Source organism: Blennius ocellaris, assembly GCF_963422515.1.
Source record: "Blennius ocellaris genome assembly, chromosome: 19".
In the NCBI taxonomy this organism is placed as follows: Eukaryota; Metazoa; Chordata; class Actinopteri; order Blenniiformes; family Blenniidae; genus Blennius; species Blennius ocellaris.
The window spans coordinates 17,001,197-17,020,186 of record NC_137668.1 but is presented as its reverse complement, the minus strand read 5'-3'; the positions used below and the strand labels follow the sequence as shown (position 1 = coordinate 17,020,186).

At 39.5% G+C, this 18,990-nt stretch overlaps 1 protein-coding gene across 1 annotated transcript in view; it reads right to left on the bottom strand.

The window, feature by feature from the left end:
* The window catches only part of malrd1 (MAM and LDL receptor class A domain containing 1), a gene marked incomplete at both ends in the record, with an annotated part of 54,860 nt that overhangs the window by 22,040 nt on the left and 13,830 nt on the right, over nt 1-18,990 (bottom strand). Inside the window, 10 exons of the mRNA XM_080514821.1 lie at nt 2,558-2,715; nt 4,084-4,329; nt 10,684-10,972; nt 12,868-13,115; nt 13,207-13,420; nt 14,328-14,438; nt 14,544-14,700; nt 15,783-15,939; nt 16,048-16,221; nt 16,316-16,403. Coding sequence (XP_080370947.1) covers nt 2,558-2,715; nt 4,084-4,329; nt 10,684-10,972; nt 12,868-13,115; nt 13,207-13,420; nt 14,328-14,438; nt 14,544-14,700; nt 15,783-15,939; nt 16,048-16,221; nt 16,316-16,403 — 1,842 coding nt within the window. The remainder of the gene's footprint in view (nt 1-2,557; nt 2,716-4,083; nt 4,330-10,683; nt 10,973-12,867; nt 13,116-13,206; nt 13,421-14,327; nt 14,439-14,543; nt 14,701-15,782; nt 15,940-16,047; nt 16,222-16,315; nt 16,404-18,990) is intronic.

Below are 18,990 nucleotides of genomic sequence, written 5' to 3'. Positions count from 1 at the left end.
GGTGGCTGCCGGGACTCAAGGCAACATGGAAGCCATAAAAATGCTATAATATTGTAACTGATATCACAAAGCAATAATCTGTCAGTGCTAACGCTTTTGAACCTTCGAGGTCATACATGCACTTAACATCATTTACGTCTTGCGGGAAGATGTGTGCACATAATACCGGTGTCAGATATTGGTTATCGCTCAGTCTCTGTCTCCCAACATCCACCCATCCACCCCACACACCCCCCACACACGGTCTAACAATATGCAGGATGATTCTGAACTCACCACTCTCTCCGTCTATGCCCCAGTGTGCAAACGGTTTCCCCACCTCATTTCAGTGTCGAGAGCCAACCTTCTCCAAAAGGCCACATTGTGCATTCTCCATCCATATGTGAACAAGGTGAACATGTAAAGTGGCCCACATGCATTCATCATCTCCTGCCTCTCAGGGAGACACATAATCAATCAAATGCTTTGTGAGCTGGACTCAAAAAACGGGGAATTCCCATCATTTGCATTTATAAGTCCAGGAAAGGTCCATCTGCACCAGGCTGTAAAGGTAAAATCAATAGCATAGAGCACTCTAACTAATCACTGAATTAAAATGAGCATTTTAATGAAAACATTATCGACAATCAGAGGTGTTAGGGCAAGAATAAATGCAGGTTACGGGAAACGTAAACTGACATGTTCCTTCACTAGTAAAACATTTCACTTCAGCAGAAGCCCACAGTCTATAAAACTTAAAATTGAATTCACAAAAGAACAAGCATCAAAGGCACTTTGGGCATAGAAGTTACCATACCAGACTAAATGCTGAAGACTGGCCTCACATTATAATTGCTAAAAACTGGTTGCATCATCCATCCTATTTAATTAAGAGCGCATTCACAGGACAGCAAACACAGGGCAGAGCAAAGCAGTGTCCATTACATTGTTTAGTGTGTTGACTGTTTATGGTGTGTACGAGATGGACTATCCATTTCTTCTGATGGCCACATCAATAATGAACTGTTAGAATCAGGTGGTCATCTCTTTTCTTTTAAAATGATCTCCAAAGGTTTCTTTCTGTTAAAATATTTTTTTCTTTTCCACTCTCATTTGTACTTTCCCATGTGGATTTTTACTCTGTAAAAGTGCCTTGAAATGATTGTGTTGTATTTGGCTCTACATAAATAAAACTAAATTGGAGTAATGAAGAAGTGTCTGAAAGTCTGGTAACATTCACAGTGGTTGGCTTTTCCTTTGTGTGAGTCACAGAGTCTTGTTAATGTGTTGCCATGTTTCAAATTTCAAAATATTTGCTTTCATTTGCAAAATATCCTCATAGTCATTGCAGATATCTCAAATCAATCTGGAACCCTTCTCAATTTAGTTCTAACACCTGATGAGAAACAAGTCCGTAACGTTTCAATCTGGTCTTCATCCAACAGCCTTCACACTTCTTTTGTGTGATCAGTGATCAGTTTTGTTTGATGTTTGATGACAAATTGATGTTTGGACTGGGAAGAGATCCCGTGTTAATTGTGGGAGTGGTCATTTCAAGTATAGCCAGGAATATTTGTTGATATTCATGGTCTTGAAGTATGTAGATATTAAGTTTAAATTACCTAATAAATATACATTTTGAATCACCTCAAATGACTATTGCATGACATTCATGTGTCCAAAATGTTCATTGTGAACATCAAAATGTATTATTTTTATCTGGTAAATTTTATGCAAAGCTTGCAAAAGTATTGTGCGACATGCACACTACATTGGCATTTTGGTCCAAATTTGACATGGCATTTCAGGTATCTTTGTGACATTCACATGACAGACACAATGCACCCGCCCATTGTAATTCTAAGTGAAATTTGGATTTTGGAATTTCGTGCATTTCCAACTAGTCCTGACTATCAGTTGCCTGAACTACACAGAAACACATGCTGGTGGTCCTCCTCTTGCTCTATATACAGGGCAATATTTTACCAAACACTCCCACTTGGAAGAAATGATCTACTCAAGCAAAACATAACAAAGTTGATTTAAGCGTATCGGCGCCACGGGATGGAGGACAGAATAAATCAGCCAAATTTCAATGGCAGAAAGCTACAAGCAGAGACCCTGAAATAATCCCTGAAAGTCAACCCCGCATGCACAAACTAGATGGATGAACGTCTAACAAGCAAGAAGCCTTAAGAGCTGGCAGGGATGGAGTGTGCCCAGACGGAGGGGTAGGACAGCGTTGGAGTGACCATGATCCGCACCACTCTTATCCACCCGTAACAGATGCCCAATAGATCTAACAAGCACTGGCAGGGAGATTGACAGCCCCACTTGTCTTTTTACCAAGTTACAGACCTTACAACACAGCAGTACTGATATGATGTGATTACTGCTTTCATTAACATAATTAAATGTAATCAAGTTCTATTTCTGTCTGAGCATTTCCATGGTAACAACGTGTCACAGATGGCGGGGAGTCTTTCACAGGCCACTGTCATTTGGCGTTTTTTGAAACACAAATGTAGGGAAATGGAGTGAAGCCACACCTGAATCATGACAAAGTCTTCTGGCTTACCTTAATGAGCAGTCGGATGGTTCCTGAGGCCTTGTGGGAGATGTAGTACCAGAATGAGAGGTGACAGATGGCACTTGACTCTTTCCAAACAGAACTTCTCATATGGGCTTTATCTCCTTTCAGTCCTACTGGTGTGGCTTCCAGAAACATAAAATGACCTCAAAAAAGACAAACAGACAAGACGTGATGAAGAGGAGGAACAATATGGTTTTAGACATCACTGACACGACAGCAAGGTCACACAGAGCACTAAGGAGTGAGAACCAGGGGGCAAAGAGCAGTATTTGATCCTTAGTGTTATATCAGACACTCTTGAACTATGAGGGTCATTTTAATTCTCAAGTCAGAAAATCTGAATAAAAAGTTGATTTAGCTTTGTTTGAAAACAGTGTATGAATTAATTACTTTTTGAATGACAGTCTGATTCTATCAAATGTTATTAACTCATTAAATCATTTGCCCTCAGGTGCATATTTTTTATGGCTTCATGCAAATTACCAATAAAAAAACCATTTCATATCTTTGTGGAGACACTGGCGCTTTAGTTTATATGGCTTTGGATGATCATTCTTTCAATGTCTTGTCTGTTGATATGTATGTTGTATGTCTGCTATGGATATAGTACGAGTCTGAAATAAAGTTTTGATTGATTGATTGATTGATTTACTTCCAGTTCTCAATTTCCTGCCGAATGTGACAAACACATAAGCCAAATCATAAAATCTGAATTTCGTTTGCATATATGAAAGCTGTTTAGTGTGAAAATGTTCATTGCTGAATGATACAAATCAAATGAGAATACAATTTTGTTTGCAATGCTTCAGTAAAATTTTTATTAAATCTGATTTATGGCCTTCATTTGCCAGTAATGCCATTCCAGACTGAAATTCACAAATGGTGTTCGCAAAGTGGGTTCAATTCACAAATATTCCAGCATGTTTTTGAAGAAAACATTCAGTTTGTGTGTGTAATGGGAGAAGAGGAAACAATAAGCCACTCTTCTTGTTGGTGACAAATCCTGTCTGCACTGTAAATAGTTTCTACCCACACTTTCTATTTCCTGGACTAAGTAGGAACATCATTTTCAATAGCTACTGCCCATTGTGGGAACCAAGAATTCAACTAAGAAGAAAATCTTTTAGGTTTACATTAATACGATTAAAGCATTAGCGCTTCCTTAACGTCTCCTTATGTGATATATGCAGGTTTGTTTATTTATTCATGCATCTAGCGACTTACTATGCACATTGTATAATCGAATCATCAATCACCTGAATTATTACCTGCTGTACGTTCACACAGTGAGAAGGAGGTCATTGATTTTACCTCTGAAGTGGCAAAAAACTTGAATTAAACATGAGAGAGAGAGCTGGCACTGCATTTTATACGCAATCTGGATCTTCTCAAATATACAATGGCATTTTAAAAAGGACTAAAAAGGTGAAGGTAATTTTTCTTCACGAAGAATGTCATTGGCTGCCTTTTTAAGTTTGTGTGCTGTTTGAAGAAAGACAGCAAAAACATACCACTCTCACTCGTCAGCGTGTGATCATAAGGAGGCCTGATGCTTTGAATGGATCCAGTACCGAGTATCCAGTCAAACTCATCAGCCAGGGAGCTCTTCCAGCCACAGTGGCCGCTCTCAAAGGAGCAGGAAGTCCCACAATCCTTTTCATCGGTGCCATCGCCACAGTCATCTGTGAAGTCACAAATCTGTCCCCGAGTGTAACACCTGCCATTCCCACAAGGCAGAAACCCTGTAGGACAGAGCCCTGGGAATAAAACACACATGTAATTTAGTTATAACATAGCACAGTGGAATTTGAAGTGGTTCCGGGGTCAAATGGTAAGTATGTTGGCTCGTGCGGAATTTTTTTCCTTCAAGAGCAAGACACATCAGAGGTCAAAAGAGGACACTGACATCAAAAATGAAATATTTATGAGGAATGGGGGATCTTTCTTTTTATTTCCTGGTTGCCAATCGATCACAGGGCAAACACAGAGACAGTCTCTCTCACAAGTCACACACGCAATTCAGCGCCACCAAAATTAACCACAAACACAATCTCTGTACAGAAGCCGGAGGACCCGAAATAATTTAATGGGAACAGCATGCAAACCCCACACTTAAAGACCCCCAAGTCTAGAATAAACCTGCGATATTTTCACAGTGAGGCAAGAGTACTAACCACTAAACACCAAATGGCTGCACAAAAATCAGCAAGCCATATTCATTTAAGTTTTATGTGATGTACAATTATGCTACATTTTTAGGCTTGTCGCTGTTTGTACCTAAACATTTTCACTTTCCACCTCTTCCACTAAGTAATGAAAGCTAATGTGCACTGCTGAAACTATTAAAGGACTTTAACCAATGACGGTAATCATATTGTTATTTCTTAACTAAAAAAAACAAAAGAAACAACCCCCGCCTGCTTCAGCAGATTAACCTGCACTGCAAGGCTTTAGTTTTAGAGCAGGAGAAGTCAAGCCAAGTGGACGACCATTTGCATGCAGCATCAGGGTCTCTTTAAGAGGCTTAGGATAACAAAGAAACATGGCACTCTAAGCCCAAATCACTGCATCATCAGGTGGCAGTGCTGGAGGGGGCAGGAATCTGCCTTTTTTGTAGCCAGGCATTCCAGCAGGGTCACTGCTTGGCTTTGAGGAGTGTGATAAAGAGAGATGAGGCATGATGAAGAGGGGTGGTCACTGTAATTAAAGGAGGGAAAGGGGGCATAAGTCCTTCCTAATCCTTTGTTCCTCTTCAGACGCACAGGACCAGAAGCAATGAGTCTCAACAAAAGCACGTAGGAAGCCAGGAAGCCACCGCTCCTGGCTGTGAAGCCAGGAGCGGTGGCTAGATCAGGTTCAGTATACAGAACCTGATCTGTTTTTCATTTTGTGAAGCTAATAACACTGTTTCAGTCACAATATCTCTACACGTACCACGGCATGGCTACAGACCCTTATTAATTCACATAATTCACATATTTTTTCACACATGTTTTGAGCCTGAATTTTACACACTGCAGTGCAATGAGACCTTCTTACCAAGGACCCTCCTCAGTTGGTGCTTCAAACACCCAGAACAACATACTGCCCCCTGGTGCAAAGGTGCCGTTTGAGAGTCTCGGACACCAATCAGTCACATAATGGCCTCTGACAGGTGAAGTAACATTTATTGTAGTAATATGACATCCATTGGTCGGTCGGTCAGTTGGGGAACAAGAGAACATTGTATCCTAAAATTTGATATTTGAAAAAGTGGCAAAGGTAAAGATTTGATTAACTTAAAAAACAAAACAAAAACAAATTCTGTTGGTAAACTCCAAGGCTATTGATGTGTTCATTGATTTGTTCATTGATCCCATGGGGCCAAATCTTGTAGGTCACGTTCCAATTCCCAAACTTGGTAGTCAATCCTCATCTTCATCAGTCTCATGGTGTAACTATGAGACTGCTGAAGAGAGGAAATGTGCTATACTAGTAAAGTCCAATTACCATAAAGAGTGGGCTGCTAATGTGTTGGTGCCAGATACTACAGCATAGCTTTAGAAGTATGAATTTCATATTTCAACAAATCAGAGCCACTTTGGCAGCAAAAGCTGCTGCATCCCATCTTAGGCAAGTTGTTAAAATGTTATGGCTGATCGGTGTCTGAAGAAACCGTAAATTATACAGAGATACTTCTGGAATTACATGTCTGATGAATAAAATTAACTGAGTGATGCCATTTAAACATGTCATTTAGACCAGTTTTATGGTCTGTCTTCATTTGGCAGCAACATGAAGCAGCATAAAAAAATAGGATGAGTTTTATTTTCACATTTGGAATTTACTTAAAAATCAGCTAAACATCTGGAGTTATTGTTCTAGAAGGTTTTCTTTATGAAAAAAAAACATCTATTTGATTAATCTTTCTTGTCATCCTCTATGTGAAACATACTAATTTAGCTTTGGTCACTATCAGCTCATTTTTGATTGACCACTATTCAGGAAGTTTATTCACATGTAAAATTGAGAGCTTGTAATTGGACACCAGCATCTAGAGTTTGCTACAGTTAAAGTACCGATACTTGAAACATCCACTTGATCACACTAAGAAAATATAAATACTTTGCGACTTGCCACATCTGCATGCCCTATCCCCATGCCCGAACCATGATCTCAGAAGAGAAACAATCATGCAGTTAGTAATTTTTGATATTATTCAATTATTATTATACAATTACAACAACATGAATAGATTAAATTAACATTTTAGCATATGATGTTCTACTTTTTCCCCAAACAGGCATAAATACATGGGAAAGCTGAGGGTAAAGGCAGCCATTGGTCAGTCATGTGTGATATACACAGTGGATTGAAGTAGTGAGGGAAAAAGCCTCAGCGGCTGCCATATATAATTAGTTTCTGCCGTCTTTGATCTCAACAATATTACTGTACATATATTGGAGCCCACAGTTTCATGCACACTCGCATCCCTTCTCCGTTGATGCTCTACAGCAGCGGGATGAACTTCACTTGACTGTCAGGGCAGCGCCGTTACTCCCTGACTTAACCTTCAAGTAACTCTTCATATCTCTCCTCTCTGTCAGATAATTTTTCCTTCCATTCCTATTTTCCTTTGGTTGCTTAACCTTTTTGTGCCCAGACAATGATCCCTTCATGTTTTAAAAAGAAGAAACATATCCTCTACAATTTTGGGAGTCACCATATTTTCCTGTTAAATAATTCACTGGAATGAAGGCCAGCGCTGGTTCTATCATACATTTAGATTCACTTTACAAAATTTGCTTTGTGGTTTCTCATCCTGCAACCTGAGGCTTTAACACAAAGATATTGAAAAAAAACCCCAATTAAAGCAAGAGGCATTACAAGATGACAAACTGCCAGTCAGATACTATGAGGATTAGTAGAATTAACACGGCATCATTGTTGGTGTGTGTTTTATCCTGCAGATCACAATAATAATTAATCGCCAACAGATTAACAGTCCTGCTCCTCTGTAATTAAACTCTTTCCTGTAAGCACTAAAACAGACAAATGCAAAGGTGAGAGCAACCTTACGATAAGAAAGAGAGAGAGAGATGGAATAAAAATCTTACATATCATACTATAACTTTTCAAGCTCAAAATAACAGAAGAACAAAATTTGATTCCCTTTCTCCTTATACACAATACTGATATTCAGATTTTTTCCCGATGCGAGAGAAAAACAGTTCATTTGATCGACAAATTATATCCACTGTGCCAATGGTAACAAATCGTCTTTTGTTTTCCTCTCGTACTTTCATCAGACTGTTCCCTGATGAAAAATGAAAGAGATGAGAGACACTTCTAATAGCTGGAGTGTATTCCAACACCGAGCTGAGATACAGTGAATGATGAGTTCACTTTAGTGGGAGCTCAGACAGCATCTTGGTGAAATGTTTTAGTCTCTCCTTGCTCCAGCTCACAGTATAGATCAATAAATATGATTCATATCAAACGAAAACAATGTTATTGGATGTAAATACAGCTCTGGCTAACGTGTGTTTAAATGATGGCAAAATGTAGATCAGTGTTGCATATCCTGAAATACTTTTTCAGATACATTTTTAGAGGATTTTCAGAGGTTCATCCCCAGAATAGGTTGTTCACACAGAGACAGAAAAACAAATTGGAAATATGACCTCGATTTCTAATGATCCTACACTTGTTTTGGTCATACCATCTAGATTAGCCGAGTTGATGCAATATTTTCACCAGAAGTATTGCATCGAAGTCTGAAATTTCCTTTAGTCAAATGAAGGTTGTAATAGCCCAGAAGCCATTTATCCTCTACTCATATGGGACAAACTATTTTGCTGAAATTTATTAAACTTGTTATTAGCTGCATATTAGTGGGATAGGACTTTTCTTGAATCTGTAAAATGACTGAATTTTACTCTTGGGATGCAGCTGCACCTGTTAATGTTAGTAGAAACAGAAGTGGTGGTTATTTAAAAAAGTAAGAAAACGACTACAGTCCCACCCCTTCCTGCGCAACCTCAATTAAAAAGACACTATTAAAAGGCCAGGACTTTAGAACAATAATAAAAATAATATGTTCCGGCTACAGCCTGGCCTTCATCTGGGGAATCGGTCATTTGGAGAAATGCACTGGCATTTCATTACAGCCCCAGTGTGAACAAGCTAGGCTTTTACTGCAATCCTTTTTTTTTTTTTTTGGCAAGGACAGGGCCTTGTTTGGACTCTGAGTTTATCTTACTGGACTTTCAACTGTAACAATGCACACATCCAATGACTCTTTGGACTTCAGGGGTCCATTTGAACAAAAGACCTTCACAAAAGACGAAGTGGGTTAATGATTGCTCAGTTCCTTTAGGTGTCCCCCTAACAGTGAGCCAACATAAATAAAAGAAGAAACTCCCCAAAGTGTAAGGCAGATGTTATTAGTTGGCCTGTATTTTCTGCAATGCCAGGACCAATTGTCCCCTGGGGAATAGGTCAAGGCTTGCTCTTCACGTCCATGATGAGGAAAGGAGAAAGATACAACAAGATGAAAAGAAACGAGACAAATACACATCTATTTTCCTCCTTGAAAAGATGAAGCAAATAAGCAAAATAAGATCATCCCTAAAAATACAAAATACTTTTGCTTATCAGTGCTATGAGCTGAATGGTGCAATAGAAACTGTTGTCCTGAGTATCATTTTGATAGGATTTTCTAATCAGCAAAAAAATTATAATAAATAAATAAATTGAAAAAAGACTTGCTGAGCCATTTTATCAAAAGAAATTGATGTACTTTTAGTCTGACTAATAAAATGGCAGAGAGCCATTATTGCTCCTGTAATTTATCCTGACTTGAGAATTCAATTAATCAGTGAATAAATAGGACAGTTGGGGAAAAAAATACTGGTGCACAATTACCAAAGCTATTAAATTTCTACTTATGTCTGGATAGAAACTTAAAGAACCGAAATACAACATATAGACAGCCGGTCAGTATTGAAGATGGACTTTTTAACTCGGCTATTGGAACTTGCGTTCTTTCCAAACCGCATCACGAAAGAAACTTGCTCAGAGTCTGATCGGGAATCTGAATTAATGCACCACTGATTCTTAACACCACCAATGAGAATATATCATCTCAATTCCTTTGTCCCTTCAGTCATCAGGCTGCAGAACCTCGAGAGCTTTGCAGAGGATGACATATCTTCTAATATGAATAGAAATGTACTGCATTTTTAATGTGCCTCTGTCACTGTGGTATATTGTTGTATATGTATTTATTTATCTGTTCTTTCTTGGCTATGCTGAGGAAACTACTGAACTAAATTGCCTTGATTATAATTAATGAAGATGTCCAACAGTCAAAACAGTGTGTGAAGCCTGACGTGGTTTGTTATGAAACGGTCATGCACAGCTGGGATAACTTCACCTCAACTGGAGAGATATGAGTGCAACGATCGGAATAAACCACCTCTCTTGTTCAGAATAAATTATCCTTGTGAATGGACTCTATTGGTTCTTCTAAAAGACCAATTCATACGAAGAATTTTCATTCTGATCCACGTAAACATGCCTACTGATATGTGGAGTGAATAACAACGATCAGGCAGCAGGTGAACAGTCCTCGAAGTCAATAAGTTAGAAGCTGGGAAACGTACCACTGTGTTGGAACATTTTGAAAACTACAGCTCGTATGGGGGTCAGTGGCTGTCAAAAGTAGTTCATTGAAGGAAAAGCATGAACTGGTAACAACATTCAAGGTAGCCACAGCTCATCGATCCATGTGTTCTTTGGAAATTACAGCACTTAAAGGATCTGCTGCTAACATCTTGGTGCCAGATACCACAGCACAGCATCAGAGGTCTGGTGGAGTCCATGACCTAATAAGTCAGGGTTTTTTTGGTAGCAAAAATGAATGTTACAAACCAAAACTGGTGGTCAAAGTGTAAAAGCTGATTATTATTGGCTATAACACAATGCATGTAAAAGCTTTGCTGTAAGTCAAACGATTGGTGTGAGGAGAACTTCTTATGAAAGCAGAGGAAGAGGGATGAGTAGAAAAACTGTGAGGAAAAAACGCCAAAACGAGTTATGTGTGAAATAAACAGGAGCAAACTGTGTACCTGAAGGAGGCGGAGGAGGGCTGACTGGCAATTCACTAGAAGAGGCAAGGAGACAGCCAGGAGAAAAGGAGATATCATCCAAGCAGATGTCTCCCTTTTGACTTCGGCCCACCTTTCCCTCCAACATGACCTGGAAGTCAGTGGAGGAGCTCAGCGGGATCTCCCTCAGCTGCCAGTAGTTCCCTTGATCACCCGTCAGGTTCAGCAGGTGCTGACGGTGTCCTTCACTTTTACTGAATACGCTGAGCGTCCCGATACCGTCTCCGGACATGTGAAAGTAGAAACGAATCTAGTGAAAGATGAAAAATGAAAGACGTTCAGCTATGTCAATGAATACTATATGATTAACGTATTTGTTTGATCTCAATAATTTGCAATAACTATTTTGAGTATCATCATTTCCAAATAATATCTGGAAATTGATTATAACTGTTCGTGCTTGGCATGGTTGTAGAGCTTTTTATTTCCCAAATTGTCAATTGTCTGGCAGAATAAAGACAAAAGAGCATTGGCATACATAGTTAATTGAGTTTTAATCCACTCAGTCAACAGATCCATGCCCTTTTTCACTCAGTTGTCCACTAAATTAAAGTGTGGTTGTGTTCTGCCTTTGAAAATCACTGAGGTTGTGATATTTTTCATAGGCTTCCCTGTCGAACAGAGCCATGCTCATAAACTACAGCAGGACTGCTTCTCCCTCCCGGCCTCTCTCCCCTTGAGACAGGCCGGGTGGTCGTCCTTCTCTGCTTCTCATTTCCCTCTGCACAGCCGTTCTCTCAGTTTAATTGGAGCCTTTCTGCTGACTGAGTGATTGATTGACAGGTCAGAAGTGGGATGAGACAGAAGCAACACACAGAGCAAACTGGGCAGTCAATCAAGAAGTCATTGTCAGTGGAGCATCAGGCTGGAAGGATACACACACACACACACACACACACACACACACACACACACACACACACACACACACACACACACACACACACACACACACACACACACATATACACACACATACACACACACACACTAATTGCCGTTTAGTTACATCACATTTTCAGCTTAAAATGCAAGTACAAGTAGGTCATGTTTTCATAATGTATTCCTTAAGACTAACAACTGCAGGCTAATGGGGAGAGTTAAACTGTTAGAGAAACACATTTAGACATTTCTTGTTAACATTTTCTGAGACTAAATTTGAAGAACCTCATTGTTGTGGCATGAAAGAGAAAAAACATTTTATCTTATGCAACCTGAATAGCTGCTGTGACCTCTATCCATCCTTTTTGTTAAGGTAAGCATTCTAACTTCCTTCTTTTATCATCTTGTTGCAAGAAAAAAAAAACATTATTAAAGAGGTTCTCGCAAAAAATGCCAACAGGATGATGTATTTTGGTGGACTAATCCAGAAGGTATCAATGCACTCTTTCCACAACAGAAAGTCAATGACAGTTCATTCCTGTTTTGGGGATTTCAGAATCTGGAAGGAGATTGAGAATCTCTCTGCGAGAATCAGTGAATTCACAAAACAACTGTGAAAGAAATGGTGGTCATGTCTCAAAGTACCAGCGTCCCAGATGATCATACATACAGAACAGTTTGGAGAACAAGCTAACACAGATAGGAGAGAAGAAAAAAAAAACTGCCGGAACAACAAAACAAAGGACAGACTGTGGGAGAAAAAGAAATGAAAAGAAGAGAGCAGCCAAAAGAAGGACAAGAGCCAACTGCAGGTAGATAAGAACTGACTTGTGATGTGAATTAATGAACAATATGATTGAAGCTGGATGAACGTTCTTGAAGGTAAGAAGAAAATGTAATACATAGTTGTGGAAGAGACAAAAATATTAGAAGAACAGGAACAGAATCCATCTTGCTAAATAGGAAAATCAAACCACAAAAGGGGAACATTCATTATTGTTTGTGGTTTGGCCAAATCTGTTACATGTGCTTGATTATTTAGTAAAATCTATCTATATTAATAAATATTTACTTGTAATTCGACATATAGTGGCCAATACTGAAATAAAATTAAACGTGAGGTTGAGTTTTGTAAAACTGACATAAATTGTTTCCTCTGTGTGGTCAATGTTGCTTTGAACTCTGATCAGACTAGTAGTTTAATCATGTGTAAATCCATAAGTCGCGTGTAACTGTTGTCTTCCCCCTTGCCCTTGTACTGACCTTGCATTTGGAGCTCCTGTGGCTCAGAAGAGGTCCACTTATCCGGGCGGTGTCCCCAAACGCCTGAGGGAAAGAGCTCTCCAGGTAGATGTAGTGTCCAGATGGGTCTCTCAGGGTGTGGTCACTCGACGGCCCGGTCCCAAGTGTCGGAGTGCTGCCTGATTTGATCTGCCAATCAAAGTCATCCTGTATGCACTGGCGCCAAGAGCAGAGGTCGAATTCAAAACTGCAGCGTCCGCTGAAGCCCTCTGAAACATCGTGAGGAAACACATAAATCTGGAAAACACTCTTTCACTCGGGAGGCATCAGTCAGACGTTAATGGGGGGGGGGGGCCTCACTGCAGATGTAGGGGTCCTCGTCCGAGTTGTCCCCGCAGTGGTTGATGAAGTCACACAGGTTGTCCTGAGGAATGCAGTGGCCGTTTGTGCAGGCGTACTCCTCCGAAGTGCACGGCCGGTCTGAAGGAAGAGGCGGGGAGCAGTCCAGGAAGCTCACATCATCTATCACTACATCACCCATGTAGCTGATTCCACGTTTTGCTCTGAACACCACCTGATACAGGGACAACACATTAACTCTGGATCTGCACTCTCACAAAAACATAATCTTGCTTTCATACACCAAAGTAGAAACCATTACCAGACAAGCCAGTGCAACACAAAAACACCCTCACATCTGAAATGAAGTATGAGAATCTAGAAATGAGGAAAAGAGCCCTTGTAATGTTAAAGGGAGACTCTGAAGTCTGGTGTGAAAAAGCCATTCGTCTGCTGTTTGTGCCATCAACGCTGGTCTGAGTCTCCAGTATGACAAAGGTTAATGTGCATTAGTGACAATGTGCAAAGGCCATGGTATTTGGCCTAAAGGATGACTTCTCCTGAGCAATCAAGCCACTAGAGCGGAGAGTGGATTTCTGTCTTCCTGCACTCACCTGGGATAACCTCAGCCAGGAGACAGCCAGCACACCGTGACTCTCACATCCGCTACTAAAGACTCATTAAGTCAAATTAGACTCAGTCCGTTCATCATTGATCGTCAGGTAAGCATGTCCAATTCTGTACGCTGTGGCTTATACTAGCTCAATAGCACTAATCTGTGAGTAGTTTTAGAGGCTGTCCTTCAACTCACGCTCTAAGTCAACAATCTCAATCACTTGTGCGTGATTAGAAAACCAAACAGCGACGGAAATACATCTTCTCACAACGGCTCCCCCCAAAAAAAGAATACGATGGAAAAGATCAATTCACTCTGGCAATAAAGAAGGAAAGTTTCATAGTAGCCTTTGTCTGCAAAAATGTACCCCTGAACTGAATTATCGGTGGATTCCAAATCATCACATGAGGCCACATGAGGACTCAATAAACGTAGAACTCACACCTGATGTAGTGTATATATACATGCTGACCAAATGCATTTCCATTTTATTAAGTGAAATTGTCATTAAAAATCAAATACAGACCTGGAAGTTGTTTGATAACCCCAAAAACACTTCTCCCCGTCTCCATTTGTTGCCTTGGTTACCAGCCTGAGACCAAACCTCTTGAGTGACGTTTCCTCGCTTCAGCAGCACCTGCAGATATTACATAAAGGAAAAAGTGTGAATACATTTCTGTAACTCAATAAGACCCTGTGCATCAAAATGAGGAGTAATGATGAGTGCGCCGTCTCCTCTTACCTGCAGCGATCCAACAGTGAACCCACTCATGTGGTACCAGAAGACCAGGGTGCACTGTGGCCCAGTGGAGGAGATGACAGGCGTCTGCAGGTCAGTGACTTGACCGTAGCCACCATTAGAACTGTCTGCATACATGTACCAACCCTCAGGGCTGTTACTATGAGAGGAACATGCGGAAACACAGAAAATCTCAGATTGAGAAATGGGTTTTCTTCATGAATAATGTGTGTTCACTTCCTCTGGCTTCCTCTAATGCAACGTTACTGATTACTTTCATGTTGTGCCAATCATTCCCATTTACTACAGGCCTAATTAAAAGAAAGTACAAGACTTAAAAGACAGTGCAAGACTTATATTAAAAAAAGACCCCCAAATATATTTGGGGGTCTTTCACAAACAATTTAACTGATCTGATGGAAAACTCATCATCGGCACTGTGTGTTTTGATATTAAATGGAAAACAACATTCAGTTGCCTCACAAATTAAATAAATAACTTCAATGAAAAGTTCTGGCTCAAATTGTAGGCCTACCTCAATACAAAATTGTTGATACGTCTACCCAATCAAGCTAAAATCTGACCATCTTAAAGATGTCCACAAAACAACGATAAGATGAATTGTGCGAAAACTGCCTTAACTGGTCTCATCTATCCTACCAGGCTTATTTCTGCTCAAACCTTTGGGGGCCCATTCTGTTAGATGCCCCCTGAATGGTGTGGCTCGGTGTGGGTTACATAAGGCACAGCTTGTCTTTTCTATTTCACTCGTCCTTCATCTATTTAGAGCCATTTGGAGCTGCTGCAGAAGCAAGAATCTGAGCTTAAGTTTGATGGAGAGGTTATGAAAGAAGATTGAGCCTGCAATTCTGGCTGAGAGAAGAAATTACCAAAAAGTATCAGACAGAAAAATGGTGCTGCCATCCGTCTGCTTTTACCACCCACTCAGTGAAACAGAAATCAGAACAATCAGGTCACTGTGCATCTGCTGTAGATTGGCTGTAAGCACAGGCAGTAAGTCATCATATATTTCTGAGGGTCTCCAGCAAAAAGTAAGATATTTTATTTGTAATTTGCACTGCAAATGAATCAATCACATGATTCAATTTAAGTTAAAGTAACTCAAGCATATTTTATATAAATTGGCTTATAACAAAGATTCCCTTGAGATCCTTCATAAATATACATTCAGATAATATTATGTCTTTTTTTTTTAAGTGTCATCAATATATATGCACTTACAGTGTATGGTCATGGACAGGACGATGGTACTGCTCTCCTGTGTGAATACTTTCACCTTGATCAGGTGACCAGCTGAATGCATGGATTGAGGCAAAAGATGGGTCGACCGTATTCCAACCACAGGTGTCACTGCCTTCAAAACCACAGCTTTCCTTCACTGACGAAAGAGAAAAAAATAAAACAGAGTAAGAGGCATAAAAATGTGTCAAAAATAGAAAACACAATAAAAAGAAGACACTACAAATAATGTAATTGTGATTTTTACCACAATTTAATTCATCTGATCCATCAGAGCAGTCCTTTCTGAAGTCACACACTTGGTTAATGGGAATGCATTCTCCATGAGTCCCACAAACAAATTCTTCTGCACCACAGTAATGGGGCTGAACTGTCGGAGGGGCCACTGTGGGGATCGTAGCCGTCTGTTTTGGGAGCTCTCCTATAAAAATAAATAGTTGGGGAAAAGAAACTCTGCAAGTAACTTTACTTTAATACAAACAAACAAAATCAATCTTTAGTGTATGATCACCTACCATCATAAGGGTCACAATCCAGAAAAGAAAGGTCATCAATGGCAATATCTCCGTGAAAATCATCTCCAACTGTACCCTCGATTAAAATCTGGGACAGGATTAAAAACATCAATACGCTATAATAATCAGTAGACAAGCCAAGATTGAAGTTCGTGAGTTCAGTTTGTTTGGACTATTCCTCATACACCCTCAGTCCAATCACAGAACATGGTCCTATTTCTGTTACGGGCAGTAGGGCAGTCTCCCAATCGGAGGGTTGCATGTTCTATTCCCATCTCCACCTGTCCACATGCCAAAGTGTCGTTGGGAAAGACACTGAACCCCAATCTGCTCCCATTGGAGTGACAGTGTCTTGCATGGCTGTGGCCTCAATTGGTGTGTGAATGTGAATGTGAATGTGAATGGGTGAATGATGTAAAGCACTTTGAGGCTGCTCACCCAGTTGAAAGGTACTATATACTGTAAGTGAAGTCCATTTATCATTTATAACTACATACAATCAGCACATTATAGAAAGAAATACACTGCAGAAAAGAGGTATCCGAAATATGAGATGTAAACACTAAAGTTAAGAAGAAAATTACTTACAGCTAGTAACATTATCTGTCCATGCAGCAAGAAAACGTTACTTGATAAGAAAAAATAATCACTGGTACAGTCACAAAAAATGAAAATAATGACTAAAATAATAATGTGCCTTCTGTAAAGAAACTAAAACTAAATAATAGCTGTCTTTTCAATTCCTATGATGGAATAAAATAGGAAAGGCAATAAATGGAGAAGTTTTTCTACAGTTCTTCTGAAAAGCAACACTTGTGCTTTGACATTTTGTGGGCTGATAGAAGCAATGCTGCTCTAACATCTGCTCTCTATATTACAAGGTGGCGTCTGGGGGATTGCATCACATGCATCAATGTATCACAGTATTCTGTGAAAAAAAACAAATAAAATGGAGATGTTCAATGTATTGAAAACATTGCTCGATACAAACAAAAGAAAACATTCATACTCATATTTGATGAATGCCTTTACAAAAAAACAAACACTAAAACTAAAGGCTACTGTTGCTATTGTTAAAGAGATTACCTTAATCACTAATATAGCAGCATAACCAATGAAGCCAGTAATTTATTCACCAACCACACTCTGCTGAGAAGTACAATATAATTTGAAAATAATTGATATAGAGACTTTGCCAGCACTTAAAGCGCAAAATAGCTTAAACCTTGAAAGTAATGTTTTTCTTCTGATAATGTAATATTTAATAATCAAACTGGTCTATGTGTGCACAGCATAAAATGACTCATACAATAGGAAAATAAAGCCTGTTCAAGCAGCATCTGAAGGAGGCAACAGCTGAGTATTTAGGTTCTTGAGTTATCATATTAGCATGATTAAAGCACCAGTGTTTTGCAAACAAACATTGAAATGTTTATTTAAATAATCAGACATTTCCACTACCTGCCTCCGCAAACAATGTGTCTTGAAAAACAATATAATTAACTCTCGTGCTGAGATGTAATCCAAAAGCCTTGCAAAAAGCTACAAAAGTGAGTCAAATTGTTCTCCATAAATTCTCAGTAAAAGTCATGTTATAGAACTGTATATTGACAGGTTTGATGTCCCATCATTTTAATAGTCATTAAAAGGCAGCATTAAGGCAAATAGATCACAGTTAAATCTGAATTTCATTAAGAGGTGTCTCTTTTTTTCTACATTTACCCTTTCGGAAGTCAATTAACTTTACAAACTGAGCGCCTGTTGTAAATGCCACAGTGGAGGGAAAACTCTTTAACTGCCCCATCAAGTTATACTCACTCACGAGTAATAACACCAGAGCATCAATCTTGAGGGATCGATGTGGAGCAGTGAGGCTATTAAACGGATCTTCATCAGGAAATGCTGGAGTGCACTCTTGGAAACAGACTCTTGGCTGGACGGTCAGAGCATTGCATCCTGTTGTGAGACTGTGTTTACCTGAGCTCAGATCTATATGTCTTTGTTTTCACTGCGTGAAACAAGGATATGACTCAGTGGGATGAGCTGTGGCTGCGATTCATATAAACAAGCAAATCACCAATGTTGCATTTTAATCAAAACGTAAAAGGAAATCATTTATGTACTGTAAAGTTTTGAGGTTTGCCCTCCCTTCTCTTGATGTGATGTACTTTTTTTCACTCATTATTTAATATTATGTTTTTGTGTTTTATATTTGGCTGATTTTCTTGTTTTTAGTTTTTAGGCCATGGCCAATTTTTCCATTGCTCGTCTGTTTTCATAAAGTCTTTTTTACAAACTGGCCACAGTGTGGGGTGGGGTTGTTATTTATGTGCATTTTGCAATGACAGTGCTGTGCGGGACCATAGACATATGGCTCAAGTTTATAACCAAGTTTTGAAAACCAAGTAACAACGGGTGACATTATCAGGAACAAAAAAGATGAAGTGACGATACATAAACCTGGGGAAGAGGCACTGTGACAACAATCAGGAGCAATAAGGTGAAGGATCACAGGAGAGGACTGAACACAGGCAGTGAACATGAAACTATAAAACATCAGGAAACACAAGAGAATACAAATCATAGAAACAGGGCTCAGCACTAAACCGCAAATTTATGGTTGCAAATACAGATTGAAGTGAACACAGAAATAGACACACTTGGAGAGAGTGTAT